The sequence below is a fragment of the Barbus barbus genome (genome assembly GCF_936440315.1).
Source record: "Barbus barbus genome assembly, chromosome: 46".
NCBI lineage: Eukaryota > Metazoa > Chordata > Actinopteri > Cypriniformes > Cyprinidae > Barbus > Barbus barbus.
The window spans coordinates 11,542,768-11,560,515 of NC_136724.1; the positions used below are offsets into that span (position 1 = coordinate 11,542,768).

Below are 17,748 nucleotides of genomic sequence, written 5' to 3' on the forward strand. Positions count from 1 at the left end.
TTTGTGCCCCCAATCCGATCCGAGTCAAATATTGAGTATCTGCTGATACTGAGTCCCAATCCGATACTTGCATATTCTTAGTGTCTGGTGCACAATTCAAGTACACCCAAAGCACTTTACAATCATGTGGGGGGTCTCTCCTCAACTACTACCAATGTACAGCATCCACCTGGATTCATCTGAAAGCAGAAAGTCATAAATCTAGGATGGCTTGAAGGTGAGTAAATCATGGGTAATTTTCATTTTTGGGTGAACTATCCCTTTAAATAAAAATGTACAAAATTGTGTATATATTGTACTGAATAATATTGTATTCAATTTGTAAAGTTAGATCGGTTTCATGCTGTAACTAACAACTCCAAGAAAGATCTAAGTAAGCATCCTTTACCACTGCTCATAAATATTTAATTCATATGTGAGGTTGTTTATATGTTGTAACTAAGTTTAACAGCATAGTGCACATATTGTTAGTGGTGCATTGGTTGCAACTTTGCGCCCATTTATGCCACAACTAAACTGAAATGATGCAACCAGCCCATGATGCAATGGCAGAGATGTCATACGGTAAATACAGCATTAACACTTGCATCCTGTTTTTTTTTTTTTCTTCAGCTACATCTATCTGTCAGTCTGACAGAACTACAGGTCCTTTTCAAAAAATTAGCATATTGTGATAAAGTTCATTATTTTCTGTAATGTACTGATAAACATTAGACTTTCATATATTTTAGATTCATTACAACACAACTGAAGTAGTTCAAGCCTTTTATTGTTTTAATATTGATGATTTTGGCATACAGCTCATGAAAACCCCAAATTCCTATCTCAAAAATTAGCATATTTCATCTGACCAATAAAAGAAAAGTGTTTTTAATACAAAAAAAGTAAACCTTCAAATAATTATGTTCAGTTATGCACTCAATACTTGGTCGGGAATCCTTTTGCAGAAATGACTGCTTCAATGCGGCGTGGCATGGAGGCAATCAGCCTGTGGCACTGCTGAGGTGTTATGGAGGCCCAGGATGCTTCAATAGCGGCCTTAAGCTCATCCAGAGTGTTGGGTCTTGCGTCTCTCAACTTTCTCTTCACAATATCCCACAGATTCTCTATGGGGTTCAGGTCAGGAGAGTTGGCAGGCCAATTGAGCACAGTAATACCATGGTCAGTAAACCATTTACCAGTGGTTTTGGCACTGTGAGCAGGTGCCAGGTCGTGCTGAAAAATGAAATCTTCATCTCCATAAAGCTTTTCAGCAGATGGAAGCATGAAGTGCTCCAAAATCTCCTGATAGCTAGCTGCATTGACCCTGCCCTTGATAAAACACAGTGGACCAACACCAGCATCACTGACTGTGGGTACTTGACACTGGACTTCAGGCATTTTGGCATTTCCCTCTCCCCAGTCTTCCTCCAGACTCTGGCACCTTGATTTCCGAATGACATGCAAAATTTGCTTTCATCCGAAAAAAGTACTTTAGACCACTGAGCAACAGTCCAGTGCTGCTTCTCTGTAGCCCAGGTCAGGCGCTTCTGCCGCTGTTTCTGGTTCAAAAGTGGCTTGACCTGGGGAATGCGGCACCTGTAGCCCATTTCCTGCACACGCCTGTACACGGTGGCTCTGGATGTTTCTACTCCAGACTCAGTCCACTGCTTCCGCAGGTCCCCCAAGGTCTGGAATCGGTCCTTCTCCACAATCTTCCTCAGGGTCCGGTCACCTCTTCTCGTTGTGCTGCGTTTTCTGCCACACTTTTTCCTTCCCACAGACTTCCCACTGAGGTGCCTTGATACAGCACTCTGGGAACAGCCTATTCGTTCAGAAATTTCTTTCTGTGTCTTACCCTCTTGCTTGAGGGTGTCAATGATGGCCTTCTGGACAGCAGTCAGGTCGGCAGTCTTACCCATGATTGCGGTTTTGAGTAATGAACCAGGCTGGGAGTTTTTAAAAGCCTCAGGAATCTTTTGCAGGTGTTTAGAGTTAATTAGTTGATTCAGATGATTAGGTTAATAGCTCGTTTAGAGAACCTTTTCATGATATGCTAATTTTTTGAGATAGGAATTTTGGGTTTTCATGAGCTGTATGCCAAAATCATCAATATTAAAACAATAAAAGGCTTGAACTACTTCAGTTGTGTTGTAATGAATCTAAAATATATGAAAGTCTAATGTTTATCAGTACATTACAGAAAATAATGAACTTTATCACAATATGCTAATTTTTTGAAAAGGACCTGTATATATTTGAATGTTTGTGAGGGATTACAATTTTTCAAAGCATTAAAATAATGAAATTTACACAATAAATACAACAGGTTAAAGCAAGCACAATACTCTTACAATACTATACTGTAGTTTTTCTAGAGCTGCCGTGTTAAGTCAGACCGGTGTGACCGCCTTGCTTTAATGTCAAGCCAATGACAAATCGTCTGTGTCCCACCAGGTTAGATCAGTGTACTGTAGCCTCTTGTGTGAGTGTATGTACACATTTGTGTGTGTGTGTGTGTGTGTGTGTGTAAGAGAGAGACAGCTGTGGTGTAACCCAGAGCCCCGGCACAGCAGGAGCTATGTTGCACACAACAAATATGCTTGTTTACCATCCTGGCAGATAATTCCTTTTTTTGTCTACCCGACTGAAACCAGGCCAGAACTTTGAGCAACAGATCTACAGTATAATGACTTTATATATATATATATATATATATATATATATATATATATATATATATATATATTAAGACTGGCTTGTTTCAAGTGAGGTACGAAAAGCTTGTTTGGCTTCTGTCATTTCATAGGAACTAATGAAGAAGAGTCGAGAGGTTGTCACTTGTTTTCTTCTCTGGTTGTTGTTAGTTGGAGCCCCTGCGGTGGGAACTGATGGTGTTGGCCAACTGACTGTTTGCAGCCAAAATTGGGGAGTCAAACACCACGGCACTTCTGTCGATATTATTAGTTAGAATAAATGTAACGATGCCAGTGTTTGAAAATAAATCAATACACATTTTCTGTGCATGTTACTCCTTTAATGACATAAAGATTGTCTTTTTACTTCCTCATTTAGTGTTTGATGTTCAACAAGTTGTCTTTGCAGTATTATTTATATACTATTACAGTATTTATAATATATTTTTTTTATTATTAACAAGTTGTCTTTAGTGTTTTTTAGTATTATTTGTATACTATTATAGTATTTATCAATATTTATATTAATTTTTTTAGTTTTAATCTATTTTTATTTTAGTACAACTTAAACATAACACATATATAGATCTTAAGATCATACAAGGGGAAAAAATTTAAAGAAACTTGTAAAGAATAAAACATTTTCATTGGACATTCAAGATATTCGTTGACATTTAAAAGAAAAAAGGTTTATATTAATTAATTGATATGTTTATTATTTAAATAATCTCTAATTATAATTATCTATAAACAGTAATACAGAATTTCCTGAAGGTCACAAAATTAATTATTGTGTTCACATAATGTTTTTTCATGTCCTGTTGAATAATGTATTTATTGTCACGTCGTCTGGTTTTTCATTATAGTTTGACTCAGTATTTGATAAAGATACAGTTTCCTGGTTGCGCAGGTACACTGTATTGCCTTTGTTATAAGAAAGTGATACAGCTTGTAGGCTCCAGACATTGCAAATATTGTGAGAGAGTGTGTGTGTGTGTGTGCGTTATCATCCAAGTGCTGTTTATCTGGCCGTTGCTTCATTTCCTCCATCCTGTAGAGCTCACTGCCAGCTAAGGTCCCCTGACTGCAATTTCCTAAGGTGATGGAAACACACATGTGGATGGTGTCTGTTGGCAGGTCGCTGGGGCCACAGAGGCATAACATGTTTACCAAGCATGCAGGACAAGTGGCGCTCCGACTGCCCTTGGGTTCATACAGACTCCCACAAATCCGCTTACATCAAAAGTGTGACATCTGGATGAGAGGACACCTTCTGTGCCGCCTGAATGATGTAGCAGAGCGGGAGCGCTCAGTTCTCGCACACACCTGCCTGGAATTTTCAGGAAAACACAAGAGGGATCGGACCTAAACTATTTGATCTTCACTAGTTCACACAATTAAAGATGCAGACACTTTAAGCTCAAGTCATGTCAGTGATGTTTTAATGACTGCTAAGCAAAGCGTTATGTGTGGACAAGTAAGGTCAAGGTCACAGAAATTAAATCGAATATACATAAAATCAATACCTGAATCACTCAGATATCTGTATCAGCACATAAATTAACATATCTGCTGAATATCTGCTTTGTATATGAACAAACTCCTTAGTAGTCAGTACTGCATTCCAGTAACTTACAAAAAAAAACAAAAAAAATGTTCTAGCAATAGTACAAATCGTAGGCTACATTTACAAAAATGAAACTTATGCCGCTTTCATACATCTTTTTTTTTTTTGCACTGTGAATTTGCACAAAGCATAGTGTATTACTCAATGAATATGTATACAGGAATGTTCTCTAACGTAAAAAAAAAGCATAAACATACTGGAAATGGTATGCTCCTTTGGCATAGCCTACTATTGGAAATGATTTGGGACGCACTAATGATTATTTAGGACGGATAGGATGCGAATTGGGATTCAGGATTCAGCATGCTCAGAAATACATTGGTTTTTCAAAAAAGAAAGAAATTAACAAGTTACAGTCTACAATACCTGTACGTTTCTCTGAAGCGGCACTGTTGGGTTCTAAATGAGGTCTCGGTGAGCTTGTATTTGAGGCAGTGCTCTATATATGGGCTTGGGATTATTAAGAAACTTGGAGAGCAGGTATCCTCGTCTCACCCTGGATATTCTACTCCTCCTCATCCATAATTGATCACACAATCACCTCTAGAAAATCGAGTTAAGCCATCTTCCTCTCCTGCCAAACACTGATAGGTGGAGAGTTGCCAAGATCTTGTTTGAGGAACGGTGTGATATTAATGCACTAATGCGATCAATGCTGCATTTAAAAGCGCAAGTTAATCGATGCGCAGGGATGTGTTTTGCAGCACACTTCTTATTATCTTTACTCGAATGTCTTTTGGAATCGGTGTCGTGTCGATAACACGCGTTATGTTATATCTTTGGCTCTTTCAAGGTACGAGCTTGACTATGACACTCATTCCGCGAGCGCAGACGTTTCAAAGCTTCCTTTCCGAGCAGACGGAGGAGGAACGGAGCCAGGAGCGAGCGACAGCGGCCTCTAGCGGCTGCGACAGGGACTGCACGGTCACGACTCACGGACATTCCAAAGCTTTGGGAAGCTCATAATAGACACATGTACAGTGTGAACTCTCTCTATATATGTATGTATATGTATGACTTAATTATTTGTAGAACAGTGTCTATACTAAAGACTCTAGGAGCCTCTTTTTGTACGTCTAAGAAAAAAAAGGAAAAAAAAAACAAAAACAAATGCCAAAAAGTTGTACCATAATTTTTATTTTCCTTGTGTAGTTTAAGACAAATGGACATTCTGCAGTTATTTTTCAGATTTACTGTAAATATGAATGCGCTGTAACGCTTAACACCACAAGGTTCTTGCATTTTTGTCTGTCGTTGTAACCCACTTAGATTCTGTCAAAAACAAATAATCTGTGTTTTAGCACCCTGCACTTTTAAATTAGAGCTTGTTTTGCACTTTTGTCATTTGCTTTGGCTTTCAATATGTGCAGCCATGTTGTCTGTAGATGCGTGCAGTGTGGGAAATGGGGGAAATGTATGCTTTTAAAGGGATAGTTCACCCAAAAATGGATATTCGGTTCACTTTCCAAACTGGTATGGCTTGTTTTCTTCTGTGGAACACAATAGAAGTAATTTTGAAGATTGCTGATGCACGTTTCCATCAAAAGCACTGTAAATGTATCATAAAAGTATCCACAATACTCGATTCTGAATATTCTGAATCCATTCAATAGTGTTGTGTGATAAACAGATCCAAATTAAAGTGGTTATTCAATGGAAATCGTTCAGCTCGCAATACTGTGTATCAAATCGCAGGTCTTTTCAATGAATCAGTTGATCTAGTTCACAAAAACAGTCTGAATGATTCATTTAATACTAGGCCTAACTATGTTTGTAAGTTCCATTGAACTCTATTGGTAGCCTAATGATGGAACTTGCGACTATATTTGCTTTGGGAAACACATTGAAATATGAAAAATGATTTTCGGACGAACTATTCCATTTAATCTTTTCCCCCTTATTTTATATGAAATTAATTTCTGAAATGTGTCTACACACTGGACGAGAGGTTTGGTTAATCTGAATCTTCTCACACTGCAGAAGAAGTGCCTTCAGACTCTGCTAGACTGAGACTCTGGCTAGAACGCTGATTAAATTAGCATTCTGCTAGCCATCCAACATGTTTATAACTGAATTACGTTTATACGTTGACATTGCATTTGTCTAAAAGCAGAACAAAATGTCTATTCTCTGCCTGCACAGGAAAATGCTTTTCCAATAACTCTACTGAATGGGTTTCAAAGGTTCAAATGGTCTAGCAAAGATAGTGGATGATAGCAGTGTGCACAGAAACAATAATGCATTCAGTGCGACAATCAATTCAGATTAACTCGACCATAAAATACCTTTAAATGACTTGATGTTTTGTCTAATTGTGCTAGAAAACCTGTTTCAACCAGAATAACAACACAAACTATCATGTCATGACTCATGATGTGGAGCTAAAGGTTTGAGAAGCAACCCCCCCCCCCCCCCCCCCCTCCACATGTAATTATTTACTCAGAATTCATTCTAGTCAGCGTTTAGTAGCACTTGAATGTGAATTAACCTCTGTTTTATTGCAGTGCGCATTGTTCTTCATTTAAAATGTCTTTAAAAAGGGAATGTCCTTTCTAAGGGATATTTGGTCAAACACTGGGTTTTAATCCATAATATTCCAAATTTTGCCAGCTATGAACATTACATGGAAATTCCCTTTGGGCTTTTTCAGGAATCGTTTCTTGTATGTCTTTCTGCTTGTGTTAAAGCACAGGTTTCAGTTTGTGTGTATACGCTTATTTGTAATTGTATGTTGTTTTGTTTTAATCCATGTTTTATTTTATGGCATTAAGTAGAATTTTGTCCTGTGTGGATATGTCAATGTTTACTGAGTAAAATAAACTGAATGGACTTTACATAAACCCCTGAATATATGCATCTGTGACAGAAATAATTCTCCAAAAATGAATATGTATATAATACACAGGCTAATATATACAAAGGCTGCAGTTATTTGATCGAAAATACAGTAAAACAGTAATATTGTGAAATATTATTACAATTTTAATGAACTGTTTTCTTTTTAAATATATTTAAAAGTGTATTAATTCCTGTGATGGCAAAGCTGAATTTTCAGCAACATTACTCCAGTCTTCAGTCACACGAGCCTTCAGGACTAAAATGCTGATTTGGTGAAACATGTCAATAACAATATGAAAAAATTCTTATTAATGTTGAAAACAGTTGTGCTGCTTAATATTTTTGTTGCTTGAATATTGAAATTTAATATTTTAAATTTATTATTTTAATATTAGAAAGTTAATAAAAGAACAGCATTAATTGAAATAGAAAGGATTTGTAACACACATACACTATATAGCCAAAAGTATCGGGTCACCCCCTTCTAATGAACATGTTTGACTACTTAAACATTGTACTCATGGAAATTACTAGTCAAACATGTTCATTAGAAGGGGTGACCCAATACTTTTGACAACATAGTGTATCTAGCCTATAAATACACTACTTTAGCAACAAAAGGATGTCTCCTCTGTGTCACCCTATCGCGCCATTTTGGAGAGAATCACATGTGTACAGGGATAAGTTGTTTACATTCAGATCAAAGTGTAAACAACGTAAAAAGTGTATCCGCATATGGTGCTGCTGACACAGAACAGCATACCTTGTTTATGTATGTGATACTCTCCAAAATGGCACTATTGGGTGACACGGAGGAGATGAATTATTGAATAAAGTAGGTATTTTTGTTTTCTTTGCGCACACAAAAATATTCCTGTCACGTGGATTATTTTAATGATCTCCTCGCTATGTTTCTGAGCCTTGATCGTGTAAGGATCCTTGCTGTGGAGGGTCAGAGAGCTCTCAGAATGCATCAAAAATATCTTAATTTGTGTTCCGAAGATGAACGAAGGTCTTACGAAGCAAAAAGTCAACATTAAATGTTAATTTCTTTATACGAGTCTTAAAGAACATACATCAACAACATCATACAGGCATAATACAGTGTCATGAGGCCAAATTGTTGATTTGTAGATGCATTAAAATGTGATTCCTTTTATTCCTGTCCATGTTAAGTGCTCTGTGCTCAGTCTTGAATGATCTTAATCATTTAAAGTCATATGTCACAAACAAATGATATTCCGTCGGTAAGCTGAGCATTGTCAGTTCACCTATAAGTAACAGAGACATCCTCCTTCTCATTTTCATTCGTGAGGCTGGTACTTCCATTTCTGCAGAGAGAAAGCATTCGAACTCAAACTGAGACACGAGACAAGGATGTGATTTTGAGAAGATTCATCCACTCAAAAGCTCTCTGAGGTCCAATCATTTCATAATTAGAGTCACTCAAAGTAAAGTGTTGCTTCGGCGTCTGCTCCCAGTGACCGTGCTTGGCTTATATCTGGCTTTGATACAGTCCAGAAAGCTTCTTAAGAAGATTACCTGTCAAACCGACTTCACTGAGGAGCAGAGAGGACATTTTCCCCAATGTGGTTATGAGCAGCCAACATCCAGCACCATTATGCAAAGACATGTCATGTAATGTGGGTTCAGGGCCAGGCTTGAATGGTTAATGTAATGATGAAGATGACGATGATGGTGGTAGTGGTTCATCAAATGACAAATTATATGCATGGCTCCATTAATCTTCTGCATTAGGAATTTACCCTCTGATCCATCCATTAGTATTCAGGTGCAAAAGCATTTCTTGGCACTGGTTTGTGTTTTATGATTTCTGCTGCTTGGCAACAGCTAAGTTTCAATCAATTTCAATTTTTCGGTTTTAATTCTGTAGAATGGTAGTATATCTCATCTCTTTTGTTTGTGTTTTTCATGAGCTCTCACTATGTGAAAGTTAACATATATATCTTTATCTCTTGCCCCACTTCTGGTCCCCTTTTTCATCCTGTCATAGACACAGCCATGGTCATATGTGTTACGCTGCCACAGAAAGAAAACATTCAGAGTGAGTTATGAATGAAAAATTAGCATTAGACATACTGCACAACAGTAGTGTTAAGGGACTTTCATTAGTGGCAGTTAAGCAAAGACATGACACCACTGTCCAATACAATATAATAAACATGATAATGGAAAATATAAAATGCAGAATTTATCTAAACTATATTGTGTAAAGTAAAAATGGATTCAGGAGAGAGAGAGAGATCGGAAATGGACATGAGTGGTATATTTGCTTTGCGTTTTTGAAGCAGACATATGTACAAAATTATTATTAATGATACATTGTGTTAATCCCAACAATGAAATATGAAAAAAAGCATTAATAAATGAAAGAATGAATGAATAAAAAATGAATAAAACTATATTAAATTAATAAAATATTAGATGAAAAATGTAATTGAAAAAATAAGTTGAAGTACTACAATAAATTACTAAAACAGTGTAACAGTAAATTAAAACTAAAGACAGGTTATTATATTATATTATACTATTAAACTGGTTATTATATTTTATTTATACTTATATGTATCAAATATTATAGTAAAATATTATAAGAATACAATCCAAATATATACATTTATATATTAAAATATTTTTTATAATGTACACAAAATAAAAATAATGAAAATATTATTAGAAAATACTAATGTAAATGTTAAAGTATAACTGTTTTCAATTGGATAATTATTGTAAATAAGTATTTATATTTTACTGCAGCATTTGCTGCACTGAATTTCATTTGTTGATTTTAATAAATATAATTTCAGTATGGACCAGATTATTCATTATTATAGTATTAAAAAGAGGGGTTTTAACCACACTACAATTTTGGAGGAGTAAAGCAACCACAGAAAGTCACAGTGCACCAAAAAAGAAATAAAAAAAGGAAAAATGGAACATTCCATGTTGTGGTGTAATATAGTCATGGACAATTCACAGCAACAATCCATGCACAGCTGTGCAGAGCAAACTGATTGACATATTTACCTGTCTTTTGGCAGGGTGCAGTTTGATTCTGTATTCCTCTCTCTTCCTTTTCATCCTGTGAAAACCAGTTTAGAAATTGAGTGATGGTTTACTCTAGATGACAGACATTAAAGGCCGCTTAATCATTTTATTAAGGAGCAGGAAAGCAAACACTGCAGTATAGAGATAACCTCGCTTCACTGCAAAATAACAAACTGCACTCAGTATAAAACTTAGTAAGGCATATGGCAGCAAGTGTGTTGGGCATATGGTGAAGACGAGGAGGGGATGGGATTTCACAGCCAATTATCTGAGAGACCTCTTAACAGACAAACCAGATGCTTATAACTTCATATCTAATGAAAGCTATGGGAAATGCATTGTCCTTCAACCGTCAATTCAAATTCAGTCACAAGATGCACAGAACACAAGTTTGCGCTGTTATACTAGCAATTAATCTGGCCATGCTTCCTGTTTTTAGTTATGTTAGCCCTCATGATTTCCACATAAAATCTGGAAATAATGGTTTTTGCTGTTTATCATCTGGTCGAGCACATCCGATAACAACAAGACATCCTTACTCAAGTACTCAAGATGATTTGAACCTCAAGTGTAAAAACTACGGTGGCCCAGTAGTGCACAACACAACGAAATCTCTACAACACTACAAAATGACCAAACACAACTCATATAGGACTAATTTTGTTGTGGTGTGCTAATTTCACCGTGTTTCTGTTGCGTTGTTCTAATTTCCGTTGTGTTGTGCTACTTTTGTGTTGTGGCTTGTTTCCATTGTATTGTGACTTGTTTCGGTTTTGTTGTGTTGCGGCTTGTTTCCATTGTGTTGTGCCAATTTCATTGCGTTGTGCCAATTTCATTGCGTTGCGGCTTTTTTCTCTTGTGTTGTGCCAATTTCATTTTATTGCTGCTTGTTTTCATTGTGTTGTGCTAATTTCGTTGTGTTGTGGCTTGTTTTCGTTGTTGTGCACTACTGGTCCACCGTAAAAAAACTGCTGGGCATTTATGAATGAATACAGTAATATGACACACCTGTTCAGGCACGTCAGTAATAAAATCACCAGAAGAGCGACACCAACCAGCCCTCCTCCAATATAAACATACAGCATGTAATGAAGACTCCTAAAATCTGAAATAAGTGATAAACAGGCATGAAACTTCAGCTAAATCAAATATTTAAGTCTCCAAATGTAAGGAAAAAACTAATGAAACATTTATGATCTGAGCTGCAGCAGGACAGTGTTGTACTTCTCAAAATGAAACAATTGAGTATGAAAAAAGTAATAGTTTGGCTTAAGTTCTTCAAAAATAGATACCAACTATCCAGAATCAAAATTAAGAACCTTGATGGCAAAATGACATAGGACATAGATTTCATTTATTGATTTTCCATGCTTCTTATGCATAGCCTAAGCAATGTATTTTACATGTTAGTTGGTCATAGGTTCAGAAAAAAAAAAAAAAAAAACTGTATCAAAAGTTACATTTACCCTGGTTCGGTCTGTTATTACAGGTACAATGCCGAAAAGAAAACTGCATTGCTTGAAAGTGATTTCTGTGTGAGCTGTGCTTCATAAATTGATACACTGCTGACAATGGACTTTTTTGGCCACAAAAAGGTGAAAAAATTTGCCAAAAAAATTCGTATTTGCTAATTCTTCGCAAAGAGGGTACATTTTTTTTATTACATGATATTACATGACATGAATGTTTTTCAGGGCTGTCAATCTCATATTTTGAGTTGGGGAAAAAAAATGGTAAAAGTAAATTTTAATATGATAGTGGTTCTCAACCAAGGGCCCGGGGTCCACTAGGGGGCATCAATGACTTGTTCTTGACTTGTTTTTTTTATAAAAGGCAAAACAAGTCAAAATGAAAATCCTTTTATTTCAATTCACCCCCCAAATTACTTGAGGAAATGTGGACAAAAGAACATGCGAATCACAGATGTCCAAACCAGGATCTGTGGGCCAAAGTTGGTCGGTGATGACTTTTGATTTGGCCCATCATGCCAGATCACAAGAGGGGAAAAATAGCAACAAATGTGTGCCATGCATAATGATTTTTGGTCCTTGTAGAGAACAGTTTGGGCACCTCTGCTGTAAATAAACAAATAGCTCAGCCCTTGTCCTACCTTGAGCAGGTAGAGTGGTCAGCAGGATTGTGGTGGACTGGACACCGGTATCTGTGCTAAAGTTGCAGCGGTAGAGTCCTCCATCTTCTTTGACAATGTTGGTGATGTGTAGACTGACCTCCATAGCATCACTGCAGTTCAGTCGTCCTCTACTGTTGAACTCACTCAGCTCCACGCCATCTTCTAGCATCTGACATGTTGCTATAATATTACTACCGCCCACTTCAGCGTCCAGTTTCTCAATGCTTACTTGGTAAACCTCACCGTTGTGGACAAGGTCACACGTAATGGTCAGGTTGTCGTTCTCCGCGGCCACCAACTTAATGTCCGGTTGAATAGAGAAGTTGGTGGTGATTGCTAGACAAAAAAAGGAGTATAAGTCTATATGATATACAAAATGAGTATAAACCTAGTTAGCCATTCTTACTGTATACTTTGGAATCACAATTCAGGGATAAACCTGTTGGGTCTTTATCTGTAATGTTGGAAAATGTAACATGGTGAAATAGAATTCACCTGCTTTTTCGACAAATGTGTCTTTTGTCCATGAACCATGAGGATAAGTCTGCAGAGTGCAATGATACTGGCCGATGTCGCCCTCAGTGACATTCATTATGGAAATGCTGCCATCCATCGTGGTGGATTTCAGAAACGTCACTCTGCCGTCATATGATGGCTCATAGTTGGAGCCATACTGAGGATGGTAAACAGCTACAGGTTGTGAAAGAGACTTTTTAGTCCAAGAGACCATAATGAGCTGGCCAGTCCACGGACACAGGCAGTCCAATACCATTCCTTCCTGCAGTGTGACGCTTGATTTTGGGGCTTTCATCTGAACGGAGCCTGGAAGACCATTACGGAAGTGTGGAAAATCAGACATAGATAAAAACGGACAAAAAAGGAAAACAAAATCATCTAAAAGACACGTCAGGGTTCACGCACACTTTCTGACCAACATTTTTTTAGTCTGTAAGATTAAAAACAAATACGTTTTTGAAACAAGTCTCAAACAAGGCTGCATTTATTCGAACAAAAATAGAGTTAAATAGTAATATTGTGAAATATTACAATTTAAAAAATCATGCAAAGCTGAATTGTTTAGCATCCGTTACTCCAGTCTTCAGTGTCACATGATCCTTAAATCATTTCGATATGCTGTTTTCAAGCTGTTCAAGAAACATTTCTTATAATCAGTCTTCAGAACAGTTGTTCTGCTTAATTGTTGTTTTTTTGGTAACACTTATTCATTATTAACTACGACTTTTCCCTCAATAAATTCCTAATTTGCTGCTTATTAAACAGTTAGTAAGGTAGTTGTTAAGTTTAGGCATTGTGTAGGATTAGGGATGTAGAATAAGGCATTAATATGTGCTTCATTACTACTAATAAATGGCTAATATTCTAGTAATATGCATGCTAATAAGCAACTAGTTAAGAGACCGTAAAACAGTGTTACCGTTTTTTTTGTTTTTTTTTTGTGGAAACCATGATACTTTTTGCAGGATTCTTTGATGAAAGTTAAAAAAAACAAAAAAAACAATATGAAATATAAATATTTTGTTACAGCTAAAACAGAGATAAAAACATTCTGATTTGTATCAATTAAACATTACTATTCCATGACAAACTAAAGGGGTATATTCCGCAATACAATTGCTGGTGTGGCTTCTCTGTCACCATGTACAGTGTTTACTGAAATTGCAGCAGACTTTATAAAGCTAAACAATGGTTATTAAACCGTATTTTTAACCCTTATAGAACTAAACTAACAAAAATGATGCAACCAACAACCACAAGTACAAACCAAATTTACTTTCAATGTAACCACATATTCTCATTCCTTATTGAAAGGATTCGAACAAGTCAAAAATCAGTTATTTCAGAATATTTCTTCTTTAAAATGTATAGGATAAAACTAATTTATATTCACCCTATCAGCATTGAAAGTCAATTCAATTCATATGTAAACAGGAACACCGTTTATCATGCTAAAGAACCGCCATTCATGCTTGCGTCCTTTGATAGTTACATAAATTAAGAACAAACAATAGACTATAGTTTATTTTATTTAGAAGCAACAGTTTCTACCTTTGCTAAAAAAAAATACCTTTTAGAAAACAGAGCTGCATCATGAGTGCCAAGAAGTACCAGTAATCCTTTTGTACTGCCACCATCTTGCTCCTCTGAGACAGAATGAATACAGCATTGACGAGGACTGAGGCGACCACAGCACTTTCTGTGTTCAGCTGCAAGACTCTGCAGTCACATCCTCAACCAGCAGATAAACACTGTTAGAGAGGAGGTGTTGAGGTCACCAAACGAGAATTCTACCCCACACACATTGGGTTTTTTTTTTGTTCACCTGAAACTGAAAGAGCGGACTTGAAACCATTCTCTGAATTCCCATATGATAAAATAAAAAAAGAATACAAAGGAAAGGAAAAATCATGACGTTATGTAATTCATCCAGAAAGTGGAGTTTCATAAAGTTTTTACAGCGCATGTGATCCATTTTTACAGTTGGAGACTTGGAGAGGTGTCTACTGTAAAACCAGCTCATTTATTGATTTGCTTCAAAAAACAAAAAAACAAAAACTCAGAACGAAATATTCCATATTGTACCAAAACAAATAAATGTTCACATTATTAGGTGACTTTCATGATCTCAGAGAGGCACTTAGGAGCTGAAGATGTGTGTGAGATTTCTCAGGCACTTCAGAAGATAGACGTTCAGGGGTTTGTCACTTGTCTGCTCTTCATCTGTATGAACAAACAAAACAGACAATTACTTCAAATTCTTAGGAAAGATCCATTCCTGATGCATCTACTGCTGTAGTACCATCAGAGTACCATCATGAGAGGCTCTACAATGATCAAACTGAATATATTCCCACCTTTCCTGGCAGACATGTATGCCTCTTCAACTTTCAGTCTGATGGAAGGACACTTCAAAGTGGCCTTTGCCTTTGTAAGAGGAGATATGCAGGATGGGAAGATAAAAGGTGAGACAGATCATACATGCGTTTATAAAAATTATCATGAATCCTACGTCGATGCCAAAGAACTATTGCTTGACTCTAGTACTATTCAATATTTTTTCCCAATATTTAATTATTCAAGTTGTCAAATGTCATTATATAATAACAAGATGCCATTGAATAAATGACGTTACCTTCTGATTGTTGTGCAACAGAGCCCAAAGCGCAGAAGCTCCTATGGTACGTATTTCTGATGAGCTACTGTCCAAACAAGAGATTAGCAGCTCAACAGCTTTATCTGAAATATATCATATTTAGATAAAATGTTATATTTATGGCTATGTATTTACAGTGCCTTGCAAAAGTATTCTTTTTTTTTTTACGTTTTATGTTGCCATTTTATGTTAAACTGCTTTAAATTACTTTTTTCCACATTAATCTACACTCCATACACCATAATGGTAAAGCAAAAAAACAGGTCTTTCCAAATTTAAATTCCAATTTAAATGATTGCATTGCATAAGTACTCATACTCAGGAGCATTCATATTGCTTGTAGATGTTACTACACTTGAGTGAAGTTAACCTGTGGCAAATTCAATTGAATGGGTATGATTTGGAAAGGGACACAAGTCTTAGTAAAAGGTCTATTAAGGAAATACAAATTGCATATCAGAGCAAAAACCAAGCCCTGAGGTCAAAAGAACTCTTCCCCACACATCTGGGGAAGAGTTCAGAAAAAAATTCTGCTTCATTAAAGGGTCACAGAAGTATGTAGTCTCTGTTATCCCTTAATGGAAGAAGTTTGAAACAACTAGGACTCTTCCTAGAGCTGGCCTCCTGGCCAAACTAAGCAACTGATGGAGAAGGGCTTTGGATAGTGTGGTGACCAAGAACCTGATGGCCACTCTAGTTTGAGCTCCATGGTCATATGAGGAGATAGGAGAACTCTACAGAAGGACAAACATGCCTGCAACACTCCATCAATCTAGGCTTTATAGTGGTGTGGCAAGACTCAATCCTCTCTTCAGTGAAGACACACTTGGAATTTGCAAACAAGCACCAAAAGGACCCTCAGATTGTGAGAAACAATATTCTCTGGTCTGATGAACCAAGCTTCAAGTTTGAAGAAAACCATGCTCATGCACTGCTCATCACCTGCCATCCCAAAAGTAAAGTGTGCTGGTAGCAGCCTCATTCTGCGGGGTTGTTTTTCAGCGGTAGGGACATCAGAGTAGAAGAAAAGCTCAATGCAGCAAAATATTGAGATTGAAAGAGCCTTGCAATTGATGGAAATCCCAATCCAGAGCATTCAGAACCTCAGACTGGGCAGAAGGTTCACCTTCCAACAGGACAATGAACCTAAACACACAGCAAGAGTGGCTTATAGACAACTCTGTGAATGTCCTTGAGTGGCCCAGCCACAGCCTGAGCTTGAACCCAATCAAATATTTTTGGAGAAACCTGAAAATGTGTATCTTCCCCCATCCAACCTGACAGAGCTTGAGAGGTGAGGAGAAGAACGGCAGATAATTGCCAGCCAAATGAGCCAAACAAAAAAGACTTGTGGCTGGAAAGGTGCTTCAGCTAAATATTTAGTTAAGGGTATGGATACTTATGCAATGTACTCATTTCAGTTTTTTTATTTTTTATATATTTCCAAAGTTGTGACAATTCTGTTTTTGCTTTGTAAATATGGTGTATGGAGTATAGATTGATGTGTAAAAAAAAAAAAAAAAAGTAATTTAAAGCAGTTTAACAAGGCAGCAACATAAAACGTGAGAAAATTAAGGGGTATGAATACTTTCGCAAGGCACTGTATATGTAACATTAGTAAAACTCTCTCACGCACACACTGAAAAGTTATATATTTTTATAACAATTTTATATATAAAATCATTATTATAGCAATTATTTTAAGTAATAAAAAATTAAATTTCTTAGTAGTGTGCATTTGCTGCTTCATGTGCATATTCACATCATCTCAAGACAGATATCTTATTTCCTTCACTTTCTATAAAAAGGAATTGGGCGGAAACATTGGTTTGATGTGTAAAAGTATTATCACTACATTGTGGCTGTTGTGACATATCCGGATTTCGGTGTTTGTGTGTAGCTAGACTCAAATGCTGGGTATGGTGGATCATTTCTACACTTGCAGTGTCTAATTGATCTTGAAAGACTATATAGATTCTAGTCTTTTAAGATCAATTAAAATATTCTTGTATTCTTGTACCTTCATAAAATTACAGTTGAACCACTGATGTCACATGGACTATTTTAACAATGTTTCTGGGCAAAAATATCTTAATTTGTGTTCCGAAGATGAACAAAGGTCTTATAGGTTGGGAACGACATGAGTGTGAGTAATTAAATGACAGAATTTTTTTTTTTTTTTGGGTGAATTATCCCTTTAACCATGCCCATTAGATCTTGGCATTGGCATTATCCA

At 36.6% G+C, this 17,748-nt stretch overlaps 3 protein-coding genes across 4 annotated transcripts in view; 1 reads left to right on the forward strand and 2 right to left on the reverse strand.

Moving 5' to 3' along the window:
* Window positions 1-5,380, forward strand: part of LOC306864966 (docking protein 6-like) — a 69,854-nt gene extending 64,474 nt beyond the window's left edge. The window contains exon 8 of the mRNA XM_079409288.1: window positions 5,096-5,380. Within this exon, the coding sequence (XP_079265414.1) occupies window positions 5,096-5,268 (173 nt within the window). The 3' untranslated portion in view covers window positions 5,269-5,380. The remainder of the gene's footprint in view (window positions 1-5,095) is intronic.
* A 2,791-nt stretch (window positions 5,381-8,171) lies between these two features.
* LOC306864965 (CD226 antigen-like) lies at window positions 8,172-14,701 on the reverse strand. The gene is made up of 6 exons (XM_079409287.1): window positions 14,427-14,701; window positions 12,836-13,162; window positions 12,320-12,676; window positions 11,218-11,314; window positions 10,189-10,243; window positions 8,172-9,180 (listed from the first exon to the last, which is right to left on the reverse strand). Exons 1-6 carry the CDS (start codon window positions 14,491-14,493, stop codon window positions 9,049-9,051), a joined length of 1,035 nt encoding a protein of 344 aa, XP_079265413.1. The 5' UTR covers window positions 14,494-14,701; the 3' UTR covers window positions 8,172-9,048.
* Window positions 13,797-17,748, reverse strand: part of LOC306864962 (rotatin-like) — a 71,541-nt gene continuing 67,589 nt past the window's right edge. The window contains exons 47-49 of one of the 2 annotated variants that reach the window (XM_079409279.1): window positions 15,492-15,595; window positions 15,214-15,283; window positions 13,797-15,079 (exon numbers count right to left, since the gene is read on the reverse strand). In XM_079409279.1, the coding sequence (XP_079265405.1) occupies window positions 14,997-15,079; window positions 15,214-15,283; window positions 15,492-15,595 (257 nt within the window). In that variant the 3' untranslated portion in view covers window positions 13,797-14,996. The remainder of the gene's footprint in view (window positions 15,080-15,213; window positions 15,284-15,491; window positions 15,596-17,748) is intronic. The other variant, XM_079409280.1, reaches the window with a different exon arrangement.

What these genes read in the sequence shown, in the direction of transcription:
- LOC306864965 (XM_079409287.1), bottom strand. Translation starts at nt 14,493, where the DNA reads ATGGTGGCAGTACAAAAGGATTACTGGTACTTCTTGGCACTCATGATG. An exon ending in GCAGCTCTGTTTTCTAAAAG is followed by an intron (nt 13,163 to 14,426) that starts GTATTTTTTTTT and finishes ATGGTCTTCCAG; the next exon opens with GCTCCGTTCAGATGAAAGCC. An exon ending in GACCACTCTACCTGCTCAAG is followed by an intron (nt 11,315 to 12,319) that starts GTAGGACAAGGG and finishes CACTTATTTCAG; the next exon opens with ATTTTAGGAGTCTTCATTAC.